Source organism: Dromaius novaehollandiae, chromosome 26 (genome assembly GCF_036370855.1).
Source record: "Dromaius novaehollandiae isolate bDroNov1 chromosome 26, bDroNov1.hap1, whole genome shotgun sequence".
NCBI lineage: Eukaryota > Metazoa > Chordata > Aves > Casuariiformes > Dromaiidae > Dromaius > Dromaius novaehollandiae.
This window is the reverse complement of record NC_088123.1, coordinates 3,624,374-3,641,923: the sequence shown is the minus strand read 5'-3', so window position 1 is coordinate 3,641,923 and position 17,550 is coordinate 3,624,374. Positions and strand designations below refer to the sequence as shown.

The 17,550-nt window shown below is 57.4% G+C and overlaps 1 protein-coding gene across 2 annotated transcripts; it reads left to right on the top strand.

Moving 5' to 3' along the window:
• The first annotated feature begins 555 nt into the window (after nt 1-555).
• Nucleotides 556-17,527, top strand: TACR1 (tachykinin receptor 1). 2 transcript variants are annotated; one of them, XM_026117830.2, is made up of 6 exons: nt 556-1,623; nt 6,732-6,926; nt 9,639-9,789; nt 10,109-10,305; nt 11,059-11,176; nt 11,296-17,527. In XM_026117830.2, exons 1-6 carry the CDS (start codon nt 1,223-1,225, stop codon nt 11,476-11,478), a joined length of 1,245 nt encoding a protein of 414 aa, XP_025973615.2. In that variant the 5' UTR covers nt 556-1,222; the 3' UTR covers nt 11,479-17,527. The 2 variants fall into 2 exon arrangements, with proteins under 2 accessions (XP_025973615.2, XP_064353939.1); XM_064497869.1 differs by having other exon boundaries at nt 11,059-11,477.
• Nucleotides 17,528-17,550: the final 23 nt, after the last annotated feature.

The following is a 17,550-nucleotide window of genomic DNA, read 5'->3' as shown; positions in this document are numbered from 1 at the left end:
GGGAAGGCGCGAATCCGCGTTCGTGGCTGAATCGCATCCCGGGCGAGCAGAGCCTTCGGCCGAGACGGTTTCGCCGCCCCGACGGGAGCCACGGTCCCGGCTACGCGGCCGAGGAGCTCCCAGGTGAAGCATCCCGCCTGTGGCACTCGGAAGCCGCTCGCGTGCCAGCGGGAAGCTGTTTCCCTCGTCGCTGAGCCGCCGGGGATGTCAAGGACTTGCCGGCTAGAAAGCACACTAGGAAAGCCACTCGGAAATCCCGACCATCCCTAGTGAAGTGTTATGTCGAAAAAGGTCTATTTTGGGCAGCCTGGGGCAGCGTTCGCATAAATGTGCCAGAACGATGCGTTTTTAAGCCGTTTCGCCTAATCCTGCTCTGGCATTTGGGGTAAAACCCGCAGCTGGGGGCTGCGGGGGCCGCCCGGGAGCCGGCGGGGCCCCCCCGGGGCAGGGGGGGCCGGGGGAGGGCTCGGCGCCGGCTCTGCCCATCGCTCCGCGGCGCCGCCCTCGCCGCTACAAAAGCCGCCGCCGCCGCCGCCGCGGAGCCTCGCCCGCCGCAGCCGGCACCGGCACCGGCACCGGCACCGGCACCGGCACCGGCACCGGCACCGGCACCGGCACCGGCAGAACCGAACCGAACCGAACCGAACCGAACCGAACCGGGAGGGACCCGCGCCCCGATCCGGCTGCGCCCCGATCCGGGAGGGACCTGAACCGGGAGCGATCTGCGCCCCGAACCGGGAGGGACCCGCACCCGATCCGGGAGGGAGCCGAACCGGGAGGGACCCGCGCCCCGAAACCGGAGGGAGCCGCTCCGCGAAGCCGCTGCGCCCCGATCCGGGAGGGACCCGCAGCCGAACCGGCTACGCCCCGAGCCGGGAGGGAGCCGAAGCGGGAGGGACCCGCATCCCGAACCGGGAGGGAGCCGATCCCCGAACCGGCTGCGCCTCGAACCGGGAGGGATCCGAACCGGGAGCGATCTGCATCCCGATCCGGGAGGAAGCCGATCCGGGAGGGATCCGCACCCAATCCGGGAGGAACCCGAGCCTGGAGGGACTGGAACCGGGAGGGATCCGCACCCAAACCGGGAGGGACCCGCACCCCGAGCCATCCGCACCCCACATCGGGAGGACCACGCGCCCCGACCCGCCCGCGCATCCCGACCCGGGAGCCCCCCGCGCCGCGAGCCGGCCGGCGATGCCCTGAGCCGCAGCGGGCCGGCGCCATGGATAACGCGCTGCCCGTGGCCGAGGAGCTGCAGCGCCGGCGGCTGCACAACGCCTCGCTCAACGAGTCCTTCGCCAACCAGTTCGTGCAGCCGCCGTGGCAGGTGGCCCTGTGGGCCGTGGCCTACGGCCTCGTGGTGGCCGTCTCCGTGGTGGGCAACGTGGTGGTGATGTGGATCATCCTGGCCCACAAGCGCATGCGCACCGTCACCAACTACTTCTTGGTGAACCTGGCCTTCGCCGAGGCCTCCATGGCCGCCTTCAACACGGTGGTGAACTTCACCTACGCCGTGCACAACGAGTGGTACTACGGGCTGCTCTACTGCAAGTTCCACAACTTCTTCCCCATCGCCGCCGTCTTCGCCAGCATCTACTCCATGACGGCCATCGCCCTGGACAGGTGAGCTCCGGCCTCGAGCGCCAGCCCGGGGGGCAGGATCGGTGCCGCGGTGCCCACCTCGGTCGCCGGTGGGATGCTGCTGTCCCGGTTTGCCCCACCGCCTCCGGCTGCCTCTGCGGCCGTGGGAAAATCTCGCGATGGGAGATCCGAGTGGGTTTCGGTGAGCCGGTGTTGGGAATAACTCCGCTTCCCCGCCCGGGCTGCAGGGCAGCGTTTCGGGATGTCCTTTGCCATCCTTGCAAGCAGGAGCCACCTCCGAGGGCTCGGGAAGGGGCTTTGGGACCCCGTGGCTGCACGTAGCAGCTCGGGATTAGGGGCCGAGCGCGGTGCCACTTGCTCCGGACGCGAGTTTGGGCTGCGTTTCCCAAGGAGAGCAGGGGGTCGGCAACGCCAGACAGGGACCTCCTTCCCCCCAGCACCGCTCCCCTCCCGGCCTCCCCTTCTGCTCTCCCAAGCCGCCCGGGAAGCTTCGATTCAATGGCATTTTCCACCTCAGCGCTATAGAAAAAAAAAAAAAGAGGCTCCGGAGTGCTTTTGCAATTCCTGGCATTTCCAACACAACATATTTCACAGCGACAGCTGAGCTGGGGAACGTTTCTTTCGGTCCCTCGTCCCAAAGACGCGTTTTTGGCTAGGGACGCGTGTGAATTTGGACCGCCGTATGGCGGCACGTTTCGAGCCAGAGCGCGAGCTGGCGCGGATACGGCCCCGGGAGGAGTCGCGGCGGCGGGGAGAGGCAGCTTGAAGACGCGGGATGCTCGAGCCGCGCAGGACGCGCTCGGGGTCCGTCTCCTCGGCTCGCGGAGCGGTCACGGGCCGGTCAGCTCTGAGGCTGCAATAAATAAATCGGACGCAACGATGCTCCCGCGCCGGAGGAGCCCCGAGGCTAAAGAGGAGAATCCTAGCAGGGCGGCTCTGCTCCTTCCCGGCGGTATTTCTGGCTCGGGTTCAGGAGCGTTTTGAGGATGGCGGGAGGGGGAAAAGCCTCCTTCGGGGGACAAAGAGTTACGGAGACGATGCTCTGCTTGCAGCACGGCTCGGCCTTCGACCTGCGCCGCGCTCCCCCGCTTTGCATAACCCGTGCTCGTGATAAGCAGCGGATCCGCCACGGCGAGCTGGAGGAGCCGGCTGGGCTCCCGCGCGTCCTTCCAGCGGGCGCAGGGCGGACGGGAGCGAAGGGAGCCCCGTCCTTGGCCCTTCTGCCCGGATGCATTTTTGCACCCCATTTTTTGGGGTAGGAAAATGAATGCAGCGATGCCCGTGCTCCGGGCGAGGAGCAGGCAGCATCTCCCACACCGTTTCCGAGAGCTGGGACACCACTCGCTCTCCCACATTTGCAACCTGGTGGTAACCACATGCATTCAGTTCAGGATTTGCCCTGGAGAGCAACAAAATGTGCTCAGGGCTGTGCGGGAACGAGGAGAGCCGGTCTGCGGCCCCGGCGCTCGCCGCAGGAACAACGCGGCCAGGTAGACGCGGCGAAACGGGCCGCGTTCCCAACCGGGGCGAATTTGAAATCAAACGTGACGGCAGCTCTGATTTTCAGCAAAAATAGGCAGTGGGAATGGAGTGTGCCCTGCGTTCCCAAAGCGCATGGAGCCGTCTATCACCGCAGCTGGAGTTTTACGGCGGAGGTTTAGCCTTCGGGTTGCTCCCCTAAATCATCCCCGACGGCGCTTTCTGCAAGCAATTCCCATAACGTCCCGGCCAGGAGATACCAAACCACCTTGGAAAGGTTCGGCAAAGTCCTCGGGAGAACCACCAGCTCGGCTGGGAAAGCAGCTTCAACCTGCACACGTTTTTTTTCTGCAGAACCCGCCGTGGGTTTGTGCCAGCGGTTCAGAAAAGCCCCTTTTGCCTGCAGGCACTTGTGCTCCTTCGTCGGGACCGGTTTCGCCCCGGGCACAGCCTTGCTGCAGAAAAATACAAGTGTTCTTGCGAATTCCAGAACAATAGCGGGAAGCTTCGGAGTCGAGGCTGGGAACGTCCACTCCGGAAAACGCGCTACGCTGCCGCTGCTCCGCATCCTGCAGAAGGGCTCCGAGCGACCTTGCTTGGCCCTGGCAAAACAGGCCAAATCCTTCATTTTCGGGCACATTCGGGACGGCCCGCGCCGCATTTCCGAGCACCTGGGCCGTCAGCGAGCCGGCAGCCCCGTTGCGTGCAGCGACGAGGCTCCTCGCTGATGGATGGCCGGGAATACGGCCCAAGGTTAAGATATGCTGGATGATTTACAGGGCTGACAGGCAGGAAAAAAAAACCCAAACCATCTCTGGGCTCAGAAATGCAACCGGGCTAAGCTGAAAATGGCACAGAAAGAACGATTGCAGTATCCACAGATGCCCGACAAGCAGGTTTGGAGCCCCGGAGGGGACTCAAAGCCAAGCCGAATTCTGCAGCATTTGGGCTATTTAATACAAAGCGATTTCCCTTTTCTGCAAAGCTTTTTATGCTAAAGCAGCTAAAAGAAATGATGCACCACGGTACCAACCTCCTGCATCCTCTCGGGCCACGTTGCTGCTTTTACGCCCCAAAAGAGGCCCCCCCCCCCCCGCCACCTCCACCTCCACCAGCCCAAAGGCTGCCGAACCGGCCCGCGGGGCCGGGAAATCCAGCCGGGCTCTTATTCTCCTATTTCGTGTCTCTTATTTCCAGCTTTCTAGAATCTCCTCTAATTTCTAGATTTCTTATCTCTTGTTTTCCAGCTGTTGCTCCAACAGCTTGCGAAACGGCGTTGGGAAATCGGCGCCGCGGGAGAAGCGGCCGCTCGTCTCTCCCCGATCCCTTGTCGCGGGAAAACTGGGAGAGAAAGCGTGGCTTTCCCGCGCAGGGCGATGCGTAACGTCCGCTCCGCCGGGATGTGGGAGCGGCAGTGGGAAGAGTAAATCTCTTTAGCAGGGCGCTGGGCAGCACCGGGCCGCGGGGGCTGTTTGCGGTGAGGAACGGGAGTCCCGAACCTCGTTAGCCGGCGCCGGAGGGGCCGTTTCCGGCGGGCAGATGCCCCCGAGGAGCGTTTCACGCCCCGAGCGCGATTTGGGTGGAAACGGAGCCAAACGATGAGCAGCCCAGCTGGCTTTTCCGGAGGCGCGTGCTGCGAGCCTCCGGAGAGCTTCGGCGGCTGCCAAGATGCAACAGAAGCGGGAAAAAGAGAGAAAACGAACCCAAAATGCAGATGCAGAAATGCATAAGCATACATCGGACTACTGGGGGGAGAAACACAGAAAACCCGACCGGCTGCTAACTCACCGGCATCGGGAGAGGGAAAATGGGGCCAGAAATGCGTTTGCAACCCCGCGGTGAAAAAAAACCCTTGCAAGCGAGACGGCGCCTGAGCTGAGGCCACCACGAAGCTCCTCCGCCGCCCCTGTTTCCTTTTGCATGAAATCTCATCGAGAAGAGGAAAAAGAGGAGGGGGGAAAAAGCCCTCAAAGCGAAAAAGGAAGTGGTTATTAAAATGTTAGAACAATTTTCTGCTTAGTGATACAATTATTAGGTAATTAGATGATATTTTAATATGAAATAATGGCCTAATTATTTTCAGGATATGTTGCTGCATTTCCATCCATCTCCAGCGTTTTTATGGGCTCTATTACCAGCTCCTCCGAGCAGCCCAGACCCTTTTAATTACCTTTTTGCCCCCCTGGCAGAGCCCCTGGCTGGGGGAACGGTTATTATTCCCATTTTTATTCCTACTGGGTGGCTGAAGCCGGAGCATCGTTTCGGAGGTCAGCGGTGCCGGCGGCTTGGAAAGTGCCCAAAAATGGGATTCAGGGTCAGTTTTATCCATAGCTCATCCCATCCTAGCGTGGGTAGGGGGATCTTCTTAAGACCCTGTCCCGGCTACTGCATTTTTGTTCCTCGGCTTCTTGGAGGAGTTGCCGTATTCATTTCGGTGGCTCATTTCCATCCGGAGCGCTGGAGCAGCCGATGCGGCAGACGACTCGATGGCAGTTGGAAAGGTCTCGGAAAGGCGACTTGGTTGGGTTTTATTGCATGGCGACGGCGCTTCTTTTGCAAAGTGCCTTCAACCGGGGAGGCAAATCCTCCGAGGCGCATTGCCAGGAATTAGGTCTGAGATGTAAAATCCAGCTCTTGCTCAAGGTCGCAGCCCCAGACCCTTTGCCGGCCCCATTTTTCAACAGCATTGCCCCAATTTTCCTGGAAATAGCCTAATTTTTCACTCTTTGCCTGCTTAAGCCACCAGTTCGAGCACCACCGGCGACTCGAGGGGGATAATTAGCAGGAGGCTTAGCTGGATTTTCAGCTGCACCAGGCCGATGAGGGCTGCTACCCCCTCTGTGCATGCTCCTACCATGTATTTCCACATAAATCTCCATGCTTTTGCCCCTGCAAGTGCAAAAAAGATGGCATGGGGTGTATTTCCCATGCCTGGTGCAGAGGAGATGCTGCTGGGGGACACGGGGGACCGGCGGGGCCTTGAGCACCGTCATAGCTCAGTGATGCTCTTCGGGAAACGGAATCCCTCGGAAAGGGATTTTTGCAAGCTGCCCCGGAGCACGGGATAGTGGGGATAACAGATATATGCAGTGATGCAAGACAAGGCAGAGGGGCACGTTTTGCCGGCTTATAGGAGCTGGTGGATCTCGCCGCTGGGCAAAACACGGCCGGGGAAAGAGGCCGCGAGGCCGGGACCACCGGGGCATCGTCCTGCCGACGCGTGCGTGCCTCTCGGGCGCGCTGCCCTTCTCGGCTTCGGCGGATTAAGACCTGGAGGAGGTCAAGGAGCATCTTGCATGGGATTCAGACCTCGAGGGTAGATCATTGCCTGAGCATTGGGGGGGGTTGCCTGGGGATTCCTGCAAAAAAAGGCATTATTTGGTGCTCTTTGCATCGTGCAGAGCAGGGCGACCCACCCAGAAACCACTTTTGAGCAGTCCTGGTGCAGGATGGGCTTCAACGGGGGCGGCTGAGCACCCATTGCGCCCTGCCAGCCAGGTCCTGAGGACTTTGTGCCTCGACCGCTGCTGCCCCTGGAGCATTTACCTTGCTTAAAGCTCACGAAACGCGAGGGCAAATCCCTCCTTTCGCGCTCCGCGTTGCGCTCGGGCCGCTTTCTCGAGCCCGGCTCTGCTCTGCCTCCGCCGCAGGTACATGGCCATCATCCACCCGCTGCAGCCCCGGCTCTCGGCCACCGCCACCAAGGTGGTCATCGGCATCATCTGGCTCCTGGCTTTCCTGCTGGCCTTCCCCCAGGGCTACTACTCGGTGACGGAGGAGCTGCCGGGCCGGCTGGTGTGTCTGGTGGAGTGGCCGGAGCACGACGCCAACGCCTACGGCAAAACGTGAGTCGGACGCCGGAGCGGGACATCGGGAACCGGGGAGCCGGGACGGGAAAGCCACGGCGCTGGTGAGGGAAAGGAGGCGGCCAAAAGGCGCCGAGATTTGCCAAACCCACCCGTGCAAAACAAAAAACCCATTTGGCTACTGAAAAGCCAAACTGGGGTGTTTTCCACCTCTAATGCCGGCGGCGGCAGACCGGGAGGCGAGCGCATGGCTCGAGCCGGGAATATATTTCCTCCCCATTAAGGTGCCGCCTAATTATCTCCGGCATTTGAAAAGGCTCCGGGCGGCCCCGCTGCTCCGGCAGCCGCTTCGCTCTTTGAGGTCGGGAAGTCCGGCTGTTCCCTTCGGTGGTCACACGGCGACTTAAATGTCGCCAGTTAAAGGGGGGAAAAAGGGGGAAAAAAGGGGGAAAAAAAGGAAAAAAGAAGAAGAAGAAAAAAAAATCACTGCAATCCAGTCCGTTCTGGTTCCCGGCTAATTGCAGCTGTCATTAGCCTTGCGCAGAGGAAGATCCGGGAGCCGCCGCGGCCCTCCGTCCCCTCTTTTGCGGCCCTCCGCCTCGCTGCCCGCACGGCAAAGCCCGGCATCGCTCGGGAGATTATTTCACTACCCAAAATAACTTTGCCGGGACAGGTGGCCGGCTGCTGTCGAACCCTCTCCCTCGCTTTCGTGGCCCCGGCTGCGGTTATTTAAGGAAGGCAACGGGGGGATGCTCCCTGCGGCTCGTTTGCAATGCCAGGATGGGGAGAAGGAGGGGAAAACAGCCGGAGATGGGGAAAAATAGGGAAGCGGGAGAGACCTCTGTGCGGGAAAGATGCTGGAGCCGCGAGAGGGCTCAGCAACCCGGGTCAGCTCAACTCAGCGGCTCCTCACCGCCACTCACAGCCACTTCTCTCGCCCGCTTTGGGTTTCAAAATAGATGATTGATCTATTCCCATCTCGTTAGCTGCCAATTCAACTCGGCAGGGAGGGGAAAAAGCTGCTCCGCTGGTAGCAACCGCTTTTTTTGGGCTCCCCCAGGAGAAGGGAGCTGGATCCATCGCACCTGGGTCGGCCAGCAACCCATTTCCACAAAAAATATAAAAAGCCCTGGGTTTTTTGGGGAATTCCCGCACACGATGCCCCACACCGTGCCCAGGCGTCTCTGAAAACCCGCGTTATCCGACGGCTCCTGCGGATGCTCGGGGGCATTTCTGCCTCGGGGCCTCGTTGCAGCCGCTGGGAGACCCGGCATTGCGCGGGAGCCGCCGCGAAGTCCTAATTGCGGAGCCGCCGAGGCGCCTCTTTAATTAGCAGAATGGAAAACAGCTCCACAAAAAACCCAGCGCAAACGCGATTAGCGCCGGGCAGGGAGGGGAGGCCGAGCGAGACTGCAGGTCCGGCGGGAGGAGGAGACGGCGCGGCAGCACCTCGGTCCACCGGTGCTGGACCTGCCCCAGGCACCGGCCTGCGCCGACCCCCGGGGTCTATTTGATCAGAGCCGAATAAATTTTTGCAGCCAAGAAACCTCCAGTTCGGGCCATTTTTGCCCCAGATTCCCACCCACCTCGCTCAGTTTGGGGCTTATCTATACCCATAGTAAAGGGCACCCAAAGGTCCTGTCCGACGGCTCTTTACACCAGCCTGGAGAACCGACCCGGCTGCCTAATTTGCAAAATTAGCCTTTTTCCCCAAAAAAAGTGCTCGCAGAAACAAAAGATGCTGCCAAATCCACCAAGGGGAGAGTTTGCACCAAGCAAACCCAGGCTGTGCGACGCAGCCTGCAAATCCCGGCTTGCATCCAAGCAAGCTCCAGAAGGACCCAAAAACCTCGCCATCTTTCCCAGCTGCGTCCGTTGGGTTTGGGGAAGGATCTCGCCTCCAGCCCGTACCCTTGCCCCGGGTCTCATCTTGCCTGCAAACAGCAGCATCACGTTGGAGATGGCTGAATCCAGCTGGCCTCTCCCCGAATTAGCCCACCAACCCTTGCAGGAGCATCTCCGGTGGACGGCACTGGACCGGGCTCGTCAGCCTTGGTGGGGTTTCTCACTGCAAGGACGTGTGCACGACACTGTTGCGGTGCACCATGGCATCGCGGGAGGCATTTTTGGTGTCAGCCACTGATACCACTTGGTCGTAGTTGGTTTGAGACCCTCAATGCTAATTAAAAAAAGCCTCAGAGAAAAAGTCTCAGCACTCAAAGTCTTCTCAGGTCATTAATGACACACCTATAACCTCCCAGGGGGACCTGGGCACAATCTGATGGAGAAATTTAGACACATCGCACATGCCAGCAAGATCTTTCCAAAAGAAAACATTTTGGTGGTGGGAACACAAAGTATTTACTCATGCCCATCCCTGCCTAGTCCTCAGTTTTGACTTTCGTTCCCTTTTGAGGAAGGTGCTACTATGTCCAAATCCAAATCCTATGCTGCAAAATGCTGGATAGGGTCAGTGCAGGCACCTTTGTCATTTGCTGATCCCGACATCACATCCCAGGAGGACTCCAGGATGCCAATAGCTGGTAGCTGTGGGTTGGAAGAGATTAGGTTGGGATGAAAGGATGGAGTCCTTCCTCCAAAGAGGTTATGGCCCCAAGGTCTCTGAGCTACATGTGTCCATAAGAATTGTGCCAAATTCTCTTTTCCTCCATAAAATTCCGTTTCCAAGTTCAGTTTGTTGAAAAGACTTAATTGGTAGAGGACACACTCAACAGCCATGGCCTGTCCTAGGTATCACTTCTGCATGACCGTCCTGATCTACTTCCTGCCGCTCCTGGTGATCGGATGTGCCTACACCGTGGTTGGCATCACCCTCTGGGCGAGCGAGATACCCGGCGACTCCTCCGACCGCTACCACGAGCAAGTGTCGGCCAAGAGGAAGGTAAGGCGCTTCTGGCACGGTAGGAGCCATCATGCCCAATCCCAGCTAACCACGGCCAAAAATAATCCGTGTGAAGGAGACACTTCACTGTTGCTGCTAGTGGAGCAGAGGATGTCCTGCAGACAGCCCTGGCTGAACATGCACGATTCAATCGAGACGTTGCGCTCATGGTCGTGGCAGGACAGGTCTCCAAGGCAGGGTTGACTCTGTGGCGCGGCCAAAGGAGGAGACCCGATCTGGCAGGTGATGCCCCGTCCCTGGGCTTGCTCTCCTCGGTGTCCAGGTGACTTGGCTTCCCTGCCTGCTCTTCTCCTTGCAGGTGGTGAAGATGATGATCATCGTGGTGTGCACCTTCGCGCTCTGCTGGCTGCCCTACCACATCTACTTCACCCTGCAGTACTTCAACCCCGAGTGGTACCTGCAGAAGTTCATCCAGCAAGTCTACTTGGCTATCATGTGGCTGGCCATGAGCTCCACCATGTACAACCCCATCATCTACTGCTGCCTCAACGACAGGTGGGTTACAAGCTCCCTTTGGCAGCGTAGACCGGGGAGGAGGGGACATCCCCAGAGGTGGCAAAGTGAGGGAGAAAAGCATGTCTTGGGGGGAACGACTCCTCATGATACTGTTCAAGCTGCTGGCTTGGCTTCTTTACCACTGTCATCTCCTACCTTTGGAGCTGCAGGTGCAATCAAAGCCCCAAAACAGACTCGCACACTAAGTTAAATGCAGCTCCAGAAGCTTTTCCAGAATGGCTCTGTCCCATGCTCTGGCAGGAGCTGGGTCCAGCAGATGCAGAGCTATATCAAAACCATCCAGGTAGACCTTTCTTACAGCCCATTTGGGATTTGAGGGCAGGTATCCAAGCAGACCCCACTCCAAACTGGGATTTATCAAGGCTTTTTTCTCCCCTGGGAGAGCACCACGTTTAGTGGTGCTTAGCTCCAGCCTCCTGCTTCTGCCCAGGTCCTTGGGGTGGCCCTGGGTCCCTCACCCCACAGCAGCTGTTGCTTGTAAATGAGGCTGGATTTGGATAAGGAATTGCAAATTTTTGCAGCAGACAAAGCAATAGAGAACAGGAGCAAACATTGCCACAGTTCTTTGACTTCTGTGGGACATTTGGCCCAAGTGAGGCTTTCAAAAGAGGGTTGCACTATCTGATTTTTGGGCGGCGCGGAGGGAAATGCCACCCGTTGGCCCCAAAGAGCCGACGTGGCCAACGCCGCAAGCGTGCACCGTCGCCCTCCTTGCCTCTGCTCTCTCCCCAGGTTTCGCGTGGGCTTCAAGCACGCGTTTCGGTGGTGCCCCTTCGTCAGCGCCGGCGAGTACGAGGGCCTGGAGATGAAGTCGGCCAGGTACCTGCAGACGCAGAGCAGCACCTACAAGGTGAGCCGGGTGGAGACCACCGTGTCCTTGGCGGTCGGCGCGGCCGACGACGAGCCCGAGGAGGGCGGCAAGGCCAGGCGCCTCTCTGTAGACATGACCTCCAACGGCTCCTCCCGCAGCGACTCCAAAACCGTCTCCGAAAGCCTCAGCTTCTACTCGAACACGCTCAGCTAAGAGGTCCCCGGCCCCTCTCGCTCCCAGCGCCATCGCCCCAGTCCGCGTCTCCGTGCCGTTTTCCCGTCTCTCGCTGCACCGACGACAGCGGGGCAGCCCAAGAACCAAAAAACCCCCCTTTGGATTAATTTTGGTGTGCTTCCTCATGGATCCTCTTTGAATGCAAGGGAGGCCAAGCTTTTTCATCCTCCCCGTCACTCCTGGCCTCGTATCCACATGGGCATAAATCCGTGGAAAAATATCCTTTATGAATTTGGGGGCCACAACGCCAGTTTTCTGCAGGGACCACAGAAGCCAGGGACAGGTTTTTGGATGCGACCCAGATTTTGGTTGCTATCTAGCAGTTGTACGTGCCAAAAAAAATCATAGTTGTTTCCCAAAAGGCTCAAAGTGGTGCATCTTGTGTAGGTTTTGGAAGCCTGGGGAGGTCTGGGGGAGAAGAGACTATACCAAAATACCTGTTTCGCGACCCCAAAATGGTGAGAGCTGCCCAGAAACAGGGGCACAGCAGTTTTCCGTCATAAAACCGAGTTTTGCCAACGTGAAACGTTTGACGGGTTATGGGAGTTTTGCAGATATTTTTGCTCGGCGACGTGCCAAAAGAAGAACCGCTTCCGCTTTCTGGATTTTGTTTCCCAAGAACTTTCTCTTTTCATCCCCTTCGCATAAAACCGTAAGTTTATGACGTGCATATGGGTGTATTAAATATCGCTGTTGCTGTGACGTGGTTTCATTGGGGCCATTCGTGCCATTCGCTCCGGCTACCCAAACCGGCGCCGTTGCAAACATCGGCACTTCGGATGGATCAGGAATTTCGCCGCGTGTCCAGTGCTGGATTTTCGGGAAAGCTCACCGAGAAAGGAAGGCGGCAGTGGAGAGAGCCAACACCTTTTCATTACACGCTGGGACTTTGCTTCCCCGCGGGAAAACCTCGGGATCCTCCGGCGAGCAGCCTCCACGCAGCCAAAAGGCTCCTTTGGGCTTGTGGACACGCATCCAAAAGAGGGAAAAAAGAAAAAAAATAGAGGTGAGCAAACTTGCTTTGTTGGGAACAAAATTACAAGCGTTTGGGCTTTTTTATTCTTTTCTTTTTTCTTTTAAGCATGTGAGTTGTTTCGGCATGAGCTGCTAAGATGAAGGGTGTTGCGTTCCTAGGCTTTTTTTTGCTGGATTTAGCTCGGATTGGAGGTTTGGCTGGCATCGCCGCGGCCGCTGTCGCGGGAGCTGCCGGCACCGTCTCTCCCTCCTCGGGGTGGAAATGAGCTTGTAAAGAAGATTATTCCCGGCGACAGAGATGCTGGAGAGGAGCCGACAGGCTGGAGCGGGGCAAGGAAGGGGCTCGCTCGCCGTGAAGCCGAACGTCGCCGTGAAGCCGAGCCCACGGCCCTGCCTGGAAGCGGAGCAGCGACGGCTTTTTGAGCTTCCCAACCCACTGTTGGACGATGCAGTCATTAAATAAATCGGCCAGCCGCGATAGCGTTTGGGCATCAATGAGTTTGAGCAACGGCTCCAGCCGAAACCCCGCAAACAGGATGCCAGATTGATGCGAGAGCAACCCAAGTGCCGCAAAATGGGGTTAGCGAGAGCAACTGCAGTCATTTTTACCCCAAATCCCGCACGATGCCATCGCTCCAGAGCAGCCCCGGCTGCCGGGACAATGTGGGGTTGCAAACTCCAAAAGTCAGCAGGCAAAAAAAAAAAAAAAAAGGGAAAAAACCCTCTTCTCCAGGTTTTTTCCCCACTCCGAGTGCCAAGGTGCCAGCTGTAACGCGGAGGCTTTTTTCCAGCTTTTTGACGCCCGTTTCCCTGCTTTGCTTTCAGATCTCCCATTAGAAGCGTGCTTGCAAAGCCGGGCGGTTTCTTTGTCTCTTTTCTGGCTCTCTGAAATGCAAAATAACCGTCGGCACCGCGGGACCTGCGACCGCCCCGTTAGGATACGCTGGAATAACCAGGCACGCGCCGCAGCGGCAGGGCGAACCCAGCCCGAACAAGCCAAAAAAACGCCGCAGAAGGCAAGGAAAAGGGGCTGCAAACCCCAAATCCCAGCCCAAACCCATCTCCTTTCCCCCAGGGGACTGGTGCACGCTCAGGTTTGCGTCCCGGCATTTCGGGATCGCTCTTCGCCACCGGCAGCACAGACCAAGGAGCGGCAAATCCCCGTTTCCGTACGGACCTTGAAGTCCACCCGGTTGCTCGGAAGCGCAAATTTAACGCCCTGTTTTCAACCCCTCCCCGGTGCAGGATAAAAACGGCAAAGATCAGCCCACGCCCTGCTTCCTGCTCCCACTAAGATAAAATAAAATAAAAGATAAAATAAAAGATAAAATAAAAGATAAAATAAAAGATAAAAACAGGCAGTTTTGCAAAAAGGGAGCTCCTAGTTTGTGCTCACCATTAAAAAAAAAGGCCTTCCAGGCTCAAATGATCAGTTTATAACCCACTGGTCACCCCACGCTGCCCCAAAACCGGTCTCCAGTGAACACAGCACCCCAGGTACTTGCATTTTCAGTTCAGTTTGCAGCTAATAAGAGTTATTCCCACGGCAGCATCCCCATCCAAAGAGTCATTCCCATGGCAGCATCCCTATCTGCATGGTCTCGCTCCGACCATCGGGCTCGCCTACCGTTAAGTCGAGGCAGATTTTGGTAAATAAATGGGTTTTTTTGCATGATGCCCAGTCACCGGGGACAGGAGGAGAAGGGGGGGCAGATGGGACCGGTCCAAAATCAGGCGAGAGGAGGGCTGCCCTTGCCATCAGCTGCAGCCAACTGCAATGTGCAGGTTTTAATTAGAGGAGCGGTGCCGAGGCGCAGCTGATCGGCATCAGTGCCAAAGGCCCTGTCCCACTCGCCTATTAAGGCTGGTTTATTTATTTTTATGGGTCTTTTTTTTTTTTAATCATGCAAAAGGGAGAGGGGGAATAAATGGTGGTGCACGCTGCTGCCATGCCGTGCTTTGCGCGGGTGTCTGCTCCCAGCCGAGCTTTCCCGCAGAAATCCCACGTCTCCGGGCGGTTCAGCACGTCGGATCCGAGCGAGGAGTCAACGTCAACCTTTGCCAGAGGGTTGGCAGCGGTTCTTCAGTGCCCGCTGGAGAAAAGCGTGGGAGCCAGTTGTAAAAGAAAAGCTCATCAGCCAGGATGATGGAAAAATGCTGGAAAGCAGCCGGGCGAATCCGAAATCGGTGTGGCCCCGTCCGTCCTGGTGTGCATGTTTGTCCCATTTGCAAAGCGAATGCCGAGCCTCGAGGCTGTTCCCTGGGAAGCGGCGTTCGGAGGAGAAACGAACCCCCCGGGCTTCAAACTGAGCCTACTGTTGCGTGCAAATCCCGCTAAAAACCAGAGTTATCCTGCTTTGGGTCAGGCTTTGGGGAATTCTAGGTAGTTGCTTTGGAAAGGAGGGGAGGAGACGTAGAAAGGGTTATTTCCAGCCTGGCAAACCTGGGTTCAGGCTGCAGGTGGAGGGCTCGAGCCCCGGCGCGGCGGATGGAAGCGGGACCGAGCCTGCTCGGACCGAGGGGAAAAAATCGCGGCTGTTTTTCACCTGTCTGGTTGGGTCTTTTTATAGCTTTCGTGTGCCACCGCGGAGAGTTTGGCAGACTTCAGCGATCCCATCAATCTGATTATTCACTATGGCAAAGGCATGAGTTTGCCTTAATTAGCGTTTATGGATGCCACCGTGCTTTGCATAAATGTTGGCTTGATACGCGAGTCAAAAATAACCCCAGAAAATGAAAATTAAGGGTAGTTAATTAGTTGTAGCTATGCGCCCGTGTGTAAACTGGGGTTTCCATGGCACCAAATGGTCCATTGGATCATCACGATAAAGTTAGACCTGAAGGAGAAACAACTTTCGTTTAAAACCTAGAGGGAAGCAGCTTCTCCGCGTCCTCCGTAAGACTTTGCGGGCTCCTTGGTTGAATTCCCGGGCCGATCGCGGTGGGTTTTCGCTTCCCCGTCGCCACCGGGGCTGCCAGCCGGAGAGCTGCAGACGCCGCTCCGTCGTAGCCTCGCTGTTTAGACAAGCAATTACTCTTTATTACTGAACTAAACGAGTCGAGCATTCGCTAATGAAAGATGTGAAAACCAGTGGAGACAGCGCGAAAAGCCGCCCGATCTGACGGCAAGCATGAAATGAGGGTTAAGAGCAGTTTGGATGTTTTGGGTGCGTGGGGGGCAGCCGAGTAACAGCATTAAAGTGACTTTCCTCTGCCTTGGAGAGATGCAAGCTCCTGAGGAGGGGAGAGGGTGAGAGTAATTATTGCTAAAGAGGATGGATAAGTGTGACGACGATGCTAATGGGTCTGATTAAGGCAATATTATTAATTTGAGCAATTTGACAGGCAGGGAAGCGTGTCACGGAGGGGTCTGGGAGGTCCCGCTCTGACCTGGCTCGGTGCTGGGCTAATGCTACACGGGATCAGGTTGCTCAGGACTTTGTCCGGGTGAGCCCAGAGGATCTCCCACACCGGGGATCCCCACTGGATCATCCTCACCAGGATCAGGCCACGCTGATCCCGCTTTCTCCCCTTCCTTTTCATACAAGCAGCTGTAAGCTTCCCAACAAAACACACCGCGGTTACAAAAGACCAAGGTGTCAAGAAGAAACACGGGCGCTTCCCGAAGCCCCAGTCCTCCCGAAAAGCAATTGCTCAGGGGAGCATCACCATGCAGAGCATCTCCAGAAATATATTGCTGTTACTGCAAACCAGATCGCGCTGTCCGCCTTGATTGAAGCACAAAGCAACAAGATTTCAGGGAGGTAATGAGAGCAATTTAAGCAGAGGTGAAAAGAGGGGAAAAAAAGGGAAAAGGAGAGTTGTTCTGAATCACTCTTGCTCTCTGCAAAGCGGCACGCAACTGCGCTAGCTCAACAGCAGATAATATCGGTATTGAGCGACGGACAGTTGATTATTACGAGCTGTTCGCAGTCCAAAAGCCTCCCTGATTCAGGGCATAATGAAACAGGCTGCAAATCTGCATTTAGATTGAGGCATTTAGGAATCCATACCCCAAAGAGGAGCTGTCTTCCTTGGCTGATGCTTTTGATGGTCTTCACAAAGGAAGACAAAAATTGTGCGTGGCTTAAAAACCCCGAACAGCCCCCAACCCGGTGCTGCCGCCCTTGGCCGAGACATCCTCCGGCACCGCGGGCCGAAGGATCGCCCCGACACCCAAGCGGACACCAGCCGCGGACGTTAGCCACACCAATATTTGATCAGCTGCAAAAAAAGGCCACGGACCGGTGGCAGAGGCACCCCAGGACACCTCCAGGGACATCTGAGCCGCGTGGCATGCCCAGGGGATGGAGCCCACGATGCATTTTGGACGCGGTCATCTCTGGTCCCAGATGCTCTCTGAAGATAAACCCTCCCTGAGGACCGGGTCTGTGCTCCGAGCACAGCAAAGCGAGGTGTCCCATGCTGCAAACCATCTTCTCCTCCTCCTACAAAACAGAGAGGTTCAGAGGATGCAGCCGTGGCAATAACCGCCAAAATCCAGGTTGCAAACCCGGTTAGCAGCCTGTGCTCACTGCAGCTCGAGGGCTGCAGGCTGTGTCCGGACCAGCCTGCTCATTTCCCCCTCTTCCATCCTACAGGAACGTCGCCAGGAACAACACGAGACGTGCGTGGGCACAGCCAGATCCGAGCCGGGCAGCGGCACGGTCGCCGACAGCATGCCTCGCCAACGCGGCCGCGCCGCCTCCTCCTCGCTGCCGCCTTCCCCGACAGCCTCCGAGGATTTACAGCACCAGTCGCATCCCTCATCCGCTTCAGAGCCGGCAATCTTACCTCGATCGCTTCTCTGGGACCTCCAGGGCTTTTCCGCGGCTGGAAGCACGAGCCTGTGCCGTGCCTGCGCTGTGGATGATTTATACATCACTGCGCTTGAGGGGTTGTTTTTACGTTTGATTTTGCAGCTGTTACCGGGGCTGTGGAATTCGGGATTTCAGAGTGCAAATACTTCACCTGGTGATAAAAAAAAAAACAAGAGGTGGGTTGTAACCCTCTTCAGATCATCCTGCGTACGCTGGCTTTCCCCAGGGACCCCCTGCCCGGAGCCACACTAAGGGGTCCGAGGCAACGAAGTCCAAGCTGCGCTAGTGCAATTGTGCTACATCCAAATCAGCAAAAAGCAGAAGCAGATGAGAGGGACACCAAGGACAGCAAGGAGGAGGAGGAGGAGGAGGAGGAGGAGGAGG

Coding starts and splice junctions, on each gene's coding strand:
- TACR1 (XM_026117830.2), top strand. CDS start 1,223: ATGGATAACGCGCTGCCCGTGGCCGAGGAGCTGCAGCGCCGGCGGCTG. Junction 6,927..9,638: donor GCCAACGCCTACGGCAAAAC/GTGAGTCGGACG, acceptor GGCCTGTCCTAG/GTATCACTTCTGCATGACCG. Junction 10,306..11,058: donor TACTGCTGCCTCAACGACAG/GTGGGTTACAAG, acceptor CTCTCTCCCCAG/GTTTCGCGTGGGCTTCAAGC.